This window comes from Mycteria americana, chromosome 24, assembly GCF_035582795.1.
Source record: "Mycteria americana isolate JAX WOST 10 ecotype Jacksonville Zoo and Gardens chromosome 24, USCA_MyAme_1.0, whole genome shotgun sequence".
In the NCBI taxonomy this organism is placed as follows: Eukaryota; Metazoa; Chordata; class Aves; order Ciconiiformes; family Ciconiidae; genus Mycteria; species Mycteria americana.
This window is the reverse complement of record NC_134388.1, coordinates 308,842-322,456: the sequence shown is the minus strand read 5'-3', so window position 1 is coordinate 322,456 and position 13,615 is coordinate 308,842. Positions and strand designations below refer to the sequence as shown.

Here is a 13,615-nt window from a genome sequence, read left to right as displayed (position 1 = left end):
TCAGTTCCTTCTGCCTTTCTCTCACGTCTTTCCTGACTTTATTTATATTTTGCCTTGCATAGGTCAGATGTGGGAGATGGATCGTGGTTCTTCACAGCAGTGTGTTCTAGTTACACCATCCTTCATTCTCCACTTCTTTGCACTTCTCAGAAACAGTTTCCCCTAATATTTGTGTAAAATGTGTCAGACCTCTTGGAAGCATACTCAAAGCCTGAGTAGAAAACATGTTTTAAAGACTGTTTGCAGGTTTCTGTATATTGTTTATGGACATATATACATGTAGATTTATCTGTCCTCTGCATTTTCTGAGCCTTTGAGTTAGCAGTGATGTCAGACCTTCAGCAAGTTCCTAAGAAGATTTTCCTACTGACATAAGATCTGATATTCTAAAAAACTGCTGCATCATGCAAAATCTAGGTAAAACAGACTCTTTGATTTAGGTGTAATTAATTTTTACATTGACTTTAAATTTTATGTTCTACTATAAATTCTGAAAATTACATCAGATACAATATAAGGTGAAAAGTCATCCAACCCCATTAAAATGTTAGTATTGTAACACTCTTATTTTCCAATTTTGAAAATGAAACCTCAACAAAATTAATACATCCCTATGGAAAGTTTCCATTTAAACTAAATGATAATTTCTGGTGGAAAAGTGTGCATTTGAAGAGTTTCAGTGCTTTCAATTTTAGGAGCCTTCTCCCTGAGTAGACATTCAGTTAGCTCATGTGTCTAAAAGATTTTGCTATCTTGTATAATTCATATAGCAAACACAGCTTGTATCAGTCGGCCAGGCCTTATTTGCAGATATGGTTTATCCTTCCCAAAGCCTGACCAATTTATATGATACAACTGAAAACTTGCCACTTAAGCTAGTGTCTTTCACATGCAAGTCCTTTCATGAGGTGGCTGGCAGTGACTGCCACTATCCTCTAAAATTGCAAGTCAGTTAAATCTTCAGCAGTTGTAATTTATTATCTCATGAACCTTTGGGAAGGTTTTGAGATAACCACAGTTAGGTGTCATAACTTCAGCAGCTTGATCAACCCATCTTCTGTTTACAGTGAGACTTTGGCTCGTAGACCTTTTTTCCCCTGGATAAATGATCATAGAGTAGCAGTAAAAGAATGGTCCCAACAGGAGAAGTGAAGAAAACATCCTAAAGTGACTTAACTGCCTGTAACGCTACAATGAAATTCACTTCCATCTAGACATTGGATGATGCCTCAGGCAGGCTACTGTGAAGCCATCTGTGAGCCTGTCTGGCCTCTCCCCCCAGGTCCTATTCAGCCTCCCCGCTTTTAAGAGTCTGCCCGGCTCTTGGTGTTTTGCAGCGAGACCTGCATTACTCTTTGTTCTTTGCCAGATCCTCTGCTTTGCTCCTGTCACCTTCCTCGGTGTCACTTCTGGCATCTTTTCTCTTCTGTAGGAAAGAAAGACAATTTAAATAAGCTGCAAAACCTGTATCATGGTACATACTAGAGGGGACTAGTCCTATTTTCATTCACAGCACTGGTGTATTAAACTGACAGCTAAAATAAAAATAACAGGCATGATCATGTCCTTAAAGCCAGTGTTGCAATTGTCCCTGCATTGGGAGGTTGACTTAAACTGCCAGAGGTTGACTTTGTTATGGTTTCCCCTAACTTTTGAATGCTTTTTTTTTTGTCACCCTAATTATGTTCGTGTAATGCAACCTTCTGAAAATAAGTTAGTATTTAGTCTACATATAGTTATTTTGCATATTTTCCTGTGCAGTTTTTTACTGTCAAAGTTCTGAAAGCCAACATGTATTTGTCCAGTGAGCATATTGACTGGTCTCCTCATTTTGCAATCGTTACAAACTTGATGAGAGTGTGCTCCATCATTTCTTCCAGAAAAACTGTTTTTTCTCTTAATTTAGTTTCAATGAAGGGGTAGTTCAAGGTAAGCTGAAGGCATAACACCAACACTGTGGTGGGTTTTTTTTCTGGCCACAGATCCCCAAAGCCTTCACAAATCTACTCAGAGGCGACCAAGATGCCATCTGCTTACATTAGCAGGCCAGGGAAGTGGTGTGTCTGATGACAAGGTTTCTTCCGGTGATCCCTATACAAACTCTGGCATGCATCAAAAGCCTGTGGAATGCACCCAAAACTCAGAGGTGCAAATACACAGCGTGCTATCTACCAGGCTTACCTGATTGCTCCTTCCTTACTCCACTTTGGACATACCAACAGGTTCCTATTCTCCCCAACCACATACTGAGAAGCTGTTAGGCAGTGAGGAGAAGGGGCTGTGGATGGCTCCCATGTTACTAGGACACAGCTGCGAACTACAGGTGAGCTGCTGCTCTCACCGCTGTGAGCAAAGGTATCCACACAACTCCCAACATGTGACTTAAGAAGTTCTCTGGCTGTTTGTTAGGCTGTCCCATTTCTCCCACCCCTTCCCTGCAGGCATGAAGGAGTCACCCTGGATCTCAGGGTCTCTCATGAGTAGTGGTGGCACAGAGGAGACAAAGATTTTTCATACCACACCATGGAGGATGACACTGAAGATCATCTGGATGATTAGATAGGACCAGAAAATGTGTAACAACTGCAGGATCATCAGGAAAGTGTTTATCAGCTTATGAGGAACAACTGAAATTTTGCCACAAAGTAATAGTATGTGCTGTGGGAAAGAGAGAGGGAGAGACAAATCGGAAGACACAAGACTAAAGCAGGCCAAGCACCTTCTCACTTACAAGGGTCAAGTGTCTTTCTGGGCAACTACTTGGCCCATGTGTCCCCAGGGCAGAGCTGAGCTGTGCTAGGACTGCACTGTCAGGCTTCACACTCTGCCCAGCTCCCACAAAGCAGGTCCCAGAGGACCTGCAGAAACTCACCAACAATGCGCTAGTCTTTGCAGACAGGTTGGTTATCAGAAACCTGCAATGCTTCCCAAAAGAAGGCAGCATTTCTCCTAAAATAAGTCTGGAGAGGAGCAATGGACAAAAAAATAAACTATAAGGGAACCTGGCCACTGGCACTTAAATAAAAAGATTATAAATGAATTTTTTTAACTGAAGTTAGGGAAGAGTTGAGAGTACAGATGAGCAGTTGGGCAGGGCATTATTTTTGGCCGAAGTCACAGAAACTCTGTATCATTAGTGATGGGACAGAAAGGAGGAAAGCAGTGGTTTGGAAACAGCAGTTCAGCACAGGAAAGAAATGACAAATGCTAGTATGTGTCCTCCTCCTCCGCAAGTTAAGACATGAAATCTAAGACATAGTGGAAGCTTGGAAATGTTGTTAGATATAGTGTGTATTTGCTCTGCTCTTGCCTTCTCAGACATCTGCTTCATGCTGCTGATGCAGACAGGTGCTGATCTAGATGGACCCTTGGTCTCACCTGGAACACCTGTTATCCTCTTCATCCTTATGTTATGATACAGCAGGTTGAGATATTGGGGCTTGACTTTTTGTAGTAGAGACAACTGAAGTCATGGTTAGTCTAGTTTGTTTCTCAGGAAAGTGGCCTCAAACTTTTACTGCTTTTCTCTCTAAGGGAGCCATTTCACCACCAGAATCTGGGACTCGTTATGCAAAGTCAGCCTCACAGGTGTCCAAACTAAATGGCAGCAGGACCAAAATTCAGTGCTGGTATGGGCTAGGTCCAGCTAGGGCAGGACCAGAGGACAGCAATGCAGACTTGTCCCTATGTGTGTATAACATGTTCCATTTTAAAAATTCTTCTGGGTGTAATAAATGACATGTTTGGTTTTGAAAAAAACCAGAAACCTTAGACTATAATGCAAGAGTTGTGGAATGAGTTTCTGGAAGTTAACCGGGATCAGCACTTCCAGGCAACTTGGCAGCAGTAAAGAAAAGGGAACAATTTCAGCATAGTTAAAGGCTGGGAGTGTGGTCAGATGTGTGTAGGCAAAAGCCATTCTCCAAGACTGGTGCCTGTGTATGGCTTCTTGAGGTATCATTACTGATACCCTCCCAGCATGTTGAGTATCCTACCTCCTGAATCCTTAGCTTGTACTCATGATTTTCTTGTTTTATTTCAAATATATGGTGGGTCAACTTAAATAACTATGCCATTGTTTCTCTATTAACTTTATCTTAATAGAGCTTTAAGCAGGCCTTTCATAGTCTGCTAAGAAATTTTTGGGAAATTCTAACCTGTACAGTTTGTACCTTCTTTCTCTTGTAGGAACCAGTGTTTGCAACAGAAGGAGGCCACTTCCTACACACTGGAAGAGTCTTGAGCAGGAGTAGAGAAGAAGGATTACCCTCAGAATGTGATGGGGATGGCTTTAGAAGGATGGAAAAAGACAGTCCTAAATCATTCCCAGTGCCGCAATAGCTCATGAGAAGTCAGCTGCTGTGGCTGCATTTAAGCATCTCATCACAGCATGAGAGACAGTCCCTGCCTAGGAGAGACAGTGAGAGCATGGGAATGGAGGGGCAGAGGCTGTGGCTCTAGATTAATTAACTATATTAATTAATTAATGTGGTTAAAACCCTGGGGTTTTTTTCTTGGGTTCCTCAGTTCCCATTGGATTAATCTTTGAGTTTACCTGTAGTGTCCTGTTCCCTGCCTTTCCTCCCCTCAGCATGGAGGGTCATCTCTCCAGAAGCTCAAATAGTGCATAACACCCATGTTCAGAGAACATTAAAATGTAACTCACATTAATGGGAAAATGACAAGCCGGGAGATGATGAAAACCACAGCGAAAACAATAAAGACCGCTTCGCAGACCCGCTTCCATTTCATGTAATGGAGCATCTTCGCAAGCTGTAGAGACAAATGCCATATGTCCTATGTGCCTTCTAGGGTGCTGAGGGACTTCCCATGTCCTGCAAGGGTTACCAGGCTTGTGGGTATGTGTCCCAGTCCCTGTGCACTCACTCACTTTTCCCCAAGAGCAGTAAATCTGATAGTTCCTAAATGCACTGGCACTACAGTACCCATGTGGCCCACCACATCCACGTGTCATGTAGTAAGGCACACAGTTCCCAGTGCTACCCACAGACACGAGAACAGATATGCATTTCTGGGTGAGGGTAACTCACCTCTAAAATGTAATCAGAGGCATCATGGACCAGCATGACTATCATCCCAAACTGTGTAAGATTGGCACAGTAGGAGACAAAGATCAGAGTGATGGTGGCAATGTGGTGGATGATCTGTTCCTTAAAGTCCTGGCATGAGAAGAGAGATTGTGTGTCAGTCCTACCTGGCAGCAGCTGTTCCTGGATGCTGCTGCCTCATGAGGACATGTTAAACACCTCCACAAAGCATCAGTGCTCCCCACCATGCTACAGCTCTCTGAGGTCCTGCATAATCCCAAGAAAAATGAACATCTTTATGCCGAGTTTATGGAAACCCAGATAAATACCAGTGAGGTACACACAGGTGCAAACATGCTAGAAGACAGATTTTATCAATTTTCCAGGAATCAGTCTGCCCTTACAAAGGTCCTTTCTTAACACCCCATGTTTTCCTCCCAGACCCTTCCACTGTGTATTGAAGAGCTTTTTGTAATGACAGTAGATTGCCCTTGGCCTGGAGCGCAGGTCCTATCCACTAGCCATAATGGAGGCAGCTCTTCAACCTCCCTGTGCTGCCCATGGAGAGGGACCAATGGACATGGGCTGGAGATACTGCAGGTGGGGAATATGCCTTCTCACGTCTCATGTAAAGAGAAGACCTTGTTGGGTGGTTCATCCCTGCATGGACAAATCTGTACGTGCAAAAAGGCAATGCTTTGGCATATGAGAAGACGACTCTGGAGTGCTCTGTGGAGGGATTGGGAACACTGGCCCAGGGAGGATCACTGCCAGGAACCCTGCTTCTTCTGAGAAGCATTGCAGGTGTCCAATAACCAACCTGTCTACAAAGACTATTGCAGTGTTGGTAATTTTAATACAGAGTTTCTGCAGGTCCTTTGGGACCTGGGGCATGCTTTGCAAGAGCTAGACAGAGTCCATCTCTGGGGAAAAGCATGAAGTCTCTGAAGAGAGATGTGATCATCAGATAAAACAATCAAATGAAGCTGAGGTTGAACCTCAGCTTGTGCAGTTGAACTGCACAGCTCTGTGCAGCCTCCGCTGCAGAACAAGGCGAGGGCAACAGTGGATGGGTCCCAGTCCATGGGTCCCAGGAGGGACGGGCAACAGTCCATGGGTCCCAGGAGGTCACCTCATCCCACACTGCAAAAGCCACACATGCATCTACAGGACCCTCATCGCAACAGCCCAGCTCCCTTCCATCAGGAGGACACAGCCCTCTGGTTCAGGCAGCACCTGAGACCAGAGCTGGGAAGGGCCATGATGCTATATCCACCCAGTGGCTGTCCCTTGGTCAGGTGTGGGGACCCCATGTCAGCCCTCGGCACTTCCCCGGCCTAGCAGGCAGGAAGGCCACACCACACACGAGTGGGACCCAGCGCAAGGTGCAATAGAGGGAGCTCATGCGCTCAGGGGTCTTTGCAGCAACATGTGTGCCTTGTCCTTTGCGCCCCCAGGGAGCTGACAGCAGGAGGGGAGAGCCTCATGGCAGGGGCTGACCAAGCCAGGAGGTTGCAGCTGTGCTGCTGTTACTCACTTTCCTCTTCACATCAAAGGGCAGGGTGGCCACCAGCGAGCAGTAGAAGGAGAGCTCCAGCAGGTAGAACCAGCCCAATGTGGGCAGGAGAGGCTGCAAGACAAGCAACAGGCAGCATGACACCCCTGCCTAGCCCTGGGGGACGGGAGAGGGGAAGGGTCTTGCTGGGCAAAGCCCCTTCGTTCAACCCGTGTTTGGGACAGCAGGGCTTGGTCATGCCTAAGTTTTCATGTTCCCCATAACTGAACCGTTTGCTGATGCACTGTCAAGCCTGGTCCAAAGCCAGGACCAGATCTGGTCAGTTTGCAGAGGGACTGAGAGGAGCCAGGATCTCCCCTCCGCAGGGAGTCAGACAACTCTCATCTTCATCCCTGCTTTGAGAGGTCGAGGGTGGTCGAGGGTCCTGACCACCTGGTCCCTTTTGTGGCCACACACATGGAGCCGCTTCCAGCCAGGCTTGGGTTACAGGGAAACTCATTGAGAAGAGGTGCCTGTTCAGGGCAGAGACTCTCTGTCCGCTATCATATGGAGCGCCTATAAAAAGAGCTTGTCAAGATGACAGAGCCAAGCTGTTCGCCGCGGTATGAAGATGAGAGACAGCACGCATAAGTTGAAACGAGAGGTGGATGTAAGGAGAAACTTTTTCATCATGAGGGCAGTCCAAAAGTGGAGTAGGTTGCCCAGAGAGGTTGTGCTGTCTCCATTCTTGAAGGTTTTCAAAACTAGACTGGAGAAAGCCCTGGGTAACCTGGTCTGATCTCGCAGCTGAGTACTGCGAGCAGGAGGTTGGACAAGAGACCTCCTGGTGCCCCTTCCAATATGAATTATCCTGTGATTCCATGTACTTGCTGCTCACCTGTTGTGGAAATCTCAGCCAGCACACAGTGTGGTCCCAAAACCAGGGTTTCTGTGCAGAGAGAAGGCAGCAGTAAGAATCCCTAGCCTTTTAATGACACATAATGAGCATGTGAAGAAGTACTTCAAGAAGTCAGTGTGCCCATGCTAGACCCAGTCGGCCTTTGAGCTTTCGAAAAAGTGGTTGGCAAAATGCATTTGTCATTAGTGAATGTACAGAATGTCACACAGAGGGTCTCGATACAGGCAGCAGCCACAGCCAGGACAGGGTCTGCTCTTGGCTGAGATGCAAGGGCTGTGTGTGGGGAATCACTTACACAATGATCTAAGACAAGCAGAAAACCATGGTAACATCACTGACACCTAGCCAGGTCCACCCAGGGAAAGGGGGACTGTTCTGCTCGATCAGGATTGGGGATGGTTCTGCTCCATGCCCCTGAATTTGTCTTTCTTTGGCTTTGGACCCATAGTCATGGCCACACATGATCTTTGGATGAGGTCTTTGAAGTGGCCCAGGACCATCAGCCTCATTTGCTGTGAATGAAGAACCCTTCAAAGGTGTCACTCCCAGCATCACCCTGCTCACTTACTTACATCATACAGGAGAGCCAGCCCAGAGAAGAATGAGGCGAAATAGAATGTAAATCTCCAGCTAAAACAGAAAAAACAAGGAATTAAGACTTCCTCCAGAGGTGGAATAGCTCCCCACGCTGTGCCCAGGACGCTGCAAAGCCCACAGGGGAACCTATGCTTGTTTGGACAGGGGTTTGCAGAACCTCAGCGCTGTTTGCAGGCACACGTGCTGGTAAGGCAACAGGGTATCCACAGCCCACCCAGGCTCTGCTGCGGTCCATACCGTGCCCAAATTCTTGGTGTACTCTGTCAGCTTTAAACAGGATGCAGCATGACTACCAGGATGCCTCTACCTGTCTTCTTTTGTTATGTGGGTGTTTGTAGATCACCTATGCAAATACTTATATACCACAGCCTGTGGAATGCACCTCATTTTTTCCAGCGATGGCAGAGGAATACCAGGGGTTTTATTAGTTTCCTCAGAAATGCTGTAGTGTGGAGCACTGAACAAGCTTTCAGGAGGAGAATATGTTTTGAAAACCATAATAACAGGATTCAAGCACTGAATAATTTATTTTTCAGAGGGGGAGGGAAAGTAGGTCTCATACCTGATGGGGGTCTTTGTGTGTATACAGCATTAAACCTCAAGCTGAGAACCAGAGATAACCTGATTCTTTTGATCAAGAGTGACTCCTCTCCATTCTGACTCCATGTATTACCGAGATATGCAGGAAGATTTCATATGAGAGAGCAAATAGCTTGAGGAAAAGGAATGCTAGGAAGATTTCACTACTTTCTGGTGTTTTTCAGTTTTTACCTCCCTCTGTTCATGGCTTGCACTGCCTACTAGCTGCACTTCATGGATTTATTTTATGCCCAATGATCCATGCTGAGAATATTTTAAAATTTTAATTTCGTATCAAGATCATCTTGAAAAGAAGGTTGATGCATTTCACAAATAGCATTGCTGCTCAAAATCCCTCCAGCATCCGAGATTTAAACCTGATCTGCATCAAGGCCAGTGGACTCTTTTGAGGCAACTTTAACTTTTTAAAGTTAAAAGTGGAAAGGAAGGACGAAGCTGGCAGCGCTGCATGGTGGCTCTGACCCCAGTGTGTGCAGTGGTGGGACCCAGCCTTGTGGTACAAAGTCTCCTTTCGCAGCCACAGCTGGCAGCAGGCTCCTCTGGGAGTGTGTTTGGGGCTAAGGACAGGGCAGGGGATGGTGATGGTGCGCAGACCTTGTTGGAGGTCTCCATCACCAAAAGCTTCTGCTGGCCCACTTACCTGGCCTCACAGAACTTCTTCATCAGCCTAGGCCGGTCCTGGGCCCGCTGGTGCCGGAACCAGGTCTCCACCTTTTTGACTGGCAGGTCACTTTGCTTGGCCAGTGAACTCGGGTCCCCCTAGAAAACAGAGCAGGGAAGCAGGACTCAGCCTTCTTAAGGCTGTCTGTCCCTGTGTAGGTGAAAGAGCTGCGTTCCTGCAGGTGCCTCTGCTGCTGTGGGTCCATGTTTCCCCAAAGAACACCTTTCTTTGGAAAAAAATCATATCGGCTCTATTTGTATTTGTGAACTCCCAAATAATTTTGGCCATTTTAAAACTCCAATTCAGCCGTATCTAAATGCAGGTTCAGAAGTAAGCACAGGCTCTCCCTGGTTAAATTTTGCAAGCTGTACACAATGGGATGCTATAAAAGTCTAAATACATTTTTTTTTTTTTCCACTTCAGGTGCAATTTTGACTGATAATTATCACCTACAGATAGCAAACTTGAAGATAAAAGAAGTTTTAGCTTATGATGATAAAGAAACAAGCATATAGTTCACTCAGTAATGTAAGAAAACACATCCAGCTGTTTGAATGTCTGCACATTCACAGGCTAAAAAGCATAATTTCCAACATGCTCTATTTTATGCATGAATTCCAAATAAAACTACTTAGCCTTAAATTTATAAACTGTGACTAAAATTAATGTAAAGATGAGCATATTTTAATTAATCTGACAAAGCTTCCTACAAATTTAATTCAAAAGTTATTTTTAAAATTCATGCACCAGTGTGAGTCATGATCTGGGCCCAATAGTTGTGGTGAATAGAGTTTACTCCGGTTGGCGGCCAGTCACAAGTGGTGTTCCCCAGGGCTCGGTACTGGGGCCAGTTCTGTTTAATGTCTTTATCAATGATCTGGATGAGGGGATCAAGTGCACCCTCAGTAAGTTTGCAGATGACACCAAATTGGGCAGGAGTGTTGATCTGCTTGAGGGTAGGAAGGCTCTGCAGGGGATCTGGACAGGCTGGATCGACGGGCCGAGGTCAATTGTATGGGGTTCAACAAGGCTCAGTGCCAGGTCCTGCACTTGGGTCACAACAACCCCATGCAATGCTACAGGATGGGGAAGAGTGGCTGGAAAGCTGCCCAGCAGAGAAGGACCTGGGGGTATTGGTTGACAGCCAGATGAGCATGAGCCAGCAGTGTGGCCAGGTGGCCAAGGAGGCCAAAAGCATCCTGGCTTGTATTAGAAATAACGTGGCCAGTGGGACTAGGGAAGTGATTGTCCCCCTGTACTGGCACTGTACAGGCATCCCCCTCACACTGGCGAGGCCGCACCTCAAATACTGTGTTCAGTTTTCGGCCCCTCACTGCAAGAATGATATTGAGGTGCCAGAGCGAGTCCAGAGAAGGGCAACGAAGCTGGTGAAGGGTCTGGAGAACAAGGCCTGTGAGGAGCAGCTGAGGGAACTGGGGTTGTTTAGTCTGGAGAAAAGGAGGCCGAGGGGAGACTTTATTGCTCTCTACAACTACCTGAAAGGAGGTTGTAGTGAGGTGGGGGTCGGTCTCTTTTCCCAGGTAAAAAGTGATAGGATGAGAGGAAGTGGCCTCAAGTTGCACCAGGGGAGGTTTAGGTTGGATATTAGGAAAAATTTCTTCATTGAAAGGGTTGTCAAGCATTGGAACAGGCTGCCCAGGGAAGTGGTTGAGTCCCCATCCCTGGAGGTATTTAAAAGACATGTAGACGCGGCACTTAGGGACATGGTTTAGTGGTGGACTTGGCAGCGTTAGGTTTAAGGTTGGACTCGATGATCTTAAGGGTCTTTTCCAACATAAATGATTCTGTGATTCTGAAGGACTTGTAGTTCTGCTAACAATAAGGAGCCCTATCCATAGACTCTACCCAAAGGGGGTGATGGCTGCCTCCTTACCAGAGCCAGCAGCTCTCACGCTACCTGTATTCGATATGCAGCAGGTCAGGGGGTGCTGGGATTGCAGCTATTGAAGATGTTGGAAGATGCCTAAATATCTGCTTATATATCTTCTTCCCTGGAAGGGTGGTTAGCAGTAACTGCCTTGCCTGTGAGGCTGGTTTGGTTGGGCCGAGGTATCTGGACAGAGAGAAGGTATTGTTTGCCAGGGCTCTCGGGACACTGGGACACAGGGGACACTCACCTCCTTTGGGGTCCTGCCCATCAGAATGTAGAAGCCTTCCAGTGTGGCACTGGGCTGAACTTTGGGCCTCAGCTTGTCATTCACACCCAACCTCCTGCCCAAAGGCTGAACTACCGTTCTGCAAGAGGAAAGAGAGTTCAGCCAGGAGAGGACGTGTGTGCCTGTGCTGTAAGCCATGGTCAGCCAACAGCATGATCCTGCCAGCGCTGTATCCTGTGCATGGATGCACTGCACCAGGGGTCCAGCACTACCCCGGGTGCTCACACACCCAGCCCAAGGGGTCCAGCTACACATGCACAGCCCAAGGGACCCAGCACTGCTCCAGGGGCACACACGAAGCCCAGTGCGTCTGTCAGGTCAATGCTCTTTCTTGAGAGAGATGCAATGGCACCAAAGCAAAGGTGGGGAATGCTGGATGTGCAGTGGAGACAACAATAACAACTACAAAGTAAGCAATAATTAATTCTTCTGCTGGGCCCCTGAGACGCCTTGCATTTCTCTGTGTTGGAGCGCATGCTGGTCCCCTTTACAACGTTCCCAAGCAGTTCACACTGTGCCATGAAACCAGTCTGCAAGTGTCCAAGTGTCCTATGTGCACTGTGCCCAGGGTACCCAACCACTGGCTGCAGCAGGAGCCAAGGACAGAGCACATGGGGATATGCTGGTTCCTGCAGAAAACACTAGCTTTGCAGGAAAGCTCAGCAAAGCTCTAGTGGGAGGCACTGGTTTCTAAAATCTTGTTTCTGGGAAGCCAGGCAAGTGCAACATCTTTGAGGGAAGACCTGATGACCCTGGAATTAATTCTGGCTCTTCCTACAGCCCCTGTCTGCTATAGCTTCTCACATGACTGTGCAGAGCAGGTAAGAACCAGCTCTTTGGGGAGATGGGCCGGTGCTCCCCCAGCTCCTCTAGGACACAGGAGAAAGCCCATGTCCCAGCTGAGGGCAGGTTTGCTGAGCACAGCCTTGCTGCTTCATGCCTCCCCGCCTCCTGCCCAAACTCCTGCTCTGCCTGGCAGGGAAGCATCTCGGCAGGTCTGCCCACACTAGCACACTGCCCCGCTTTAACTGATCAGCTCCACAATTTCCTGTGTGTGAGGGTTGGTCTGTACCTCCCCATGGGTCAGTCTCTTGTGTTCCTGGAAAAGGGGCCTAAAGGCCAGTCTGAATCCATCTCCTGTGCTGAGCCATGTGGACCTGCTTCATTTCCACAAGAGCCCCGGGGAGGTGCTGCTCAGTCCTCAGGCTCCCTTGGGGACTACCATTTCCCTCAGCCAGGTGAATGCCCACAGCTAGGGCATTGGAGTACATCATCCCTGATTGAACTGGGGATCTCTGGTGCCGGGAGGAGAGAGCAGAGCAGAGCCGGGCAAGGAGTAGTGGTGTGAGCAAAGCAGTCCCACAATGAGCTCCAGGAGCCATGGTCATCCCCTCCTTCTGCCTCTGTGCAGAGAGCGTGGGCTCACATAGCACCTTTGGGAGCATCCTCTAGGAACACTGGCTCAGCTGGGGGCTCCCAACACTGATGTACCCAGCAAATCCCTTATCTGCGTTGCAAGTTCCCACTTGAACTCTCTCCAAGAGGGACCCTCCACCCACAGCTGGGGTGTGACTGAGTGACGGACTTGTCTTTTCACACCTGCTGGTACAGGTTATGTTACAGGTACAGGAGAGAGGGCAGGCAGGGCAAAGAGCTGCCACACAAATACCATATGCCACAAAAAGCAGAGATTCAGTCTTGGGCACAATCCCCTGTCCACATTGCAGTGGTCAGGAAGCAGGTAAGGATTAGTCTAGAGCAACTCTGCAAGACACTGGTGGCAACCAGCACAAGAGAAACCAGATTTGCTGCACTCACCTTTCAAAGATGCATCGGACAATGATCAAGAGGAGGGCACCGGGGACGCAGAGCAAGAGGTCCTGAGGCTGTGGGTAGTGTATGTCTGCAGAGTCCTTCACGTCTTCCCAGGTAGCTCCAGGTGGCAGCCGGTATTCATGGTGCCAGAACCCCTCTGACAGTCCCATCCTGGTCAAGATGGTGGGCACAGAAAACAGAGGCTCCAGGACTCAGCAAGCAGGTAGGAGCAAGGCATAAAACTCACTCCTAAATCAGGATTCCCAGCTCAACAGTTTGTCATTCACACTCCTCACCTCTCAC

General features: G+C 47.6%; 1 protein-coding gene across 1 annotated transcript; it reads right to left on the bottom strand.

Moving 5' to 3' along the window:
• Positions 1-1,045: 1,045 nt before the first annotated feature.
• On the bottom strand, positions 1,046-13,482 carry LOC142420520 (ceramide synthase 4-like). The gene is given in 12 exon segments (XM_075524543.1): positions 1,046-1,097; positions 1,353-1,426; positions 2,518-2,615; positions 2,618-2,658; positions 4,667-4,773; positions 5,052-5,180; positions 6,586-6,678; positions 7,442-7,492; positions 8,035-8,092; positions 9,300-9,418; positions 11,459-11,576; positions 13,316-13,482. Coding segments are annotated over 12 exon segments (1,107 nt in total).
• Positions 13,483-13,615: the final 133 nt, after the last annotated feature.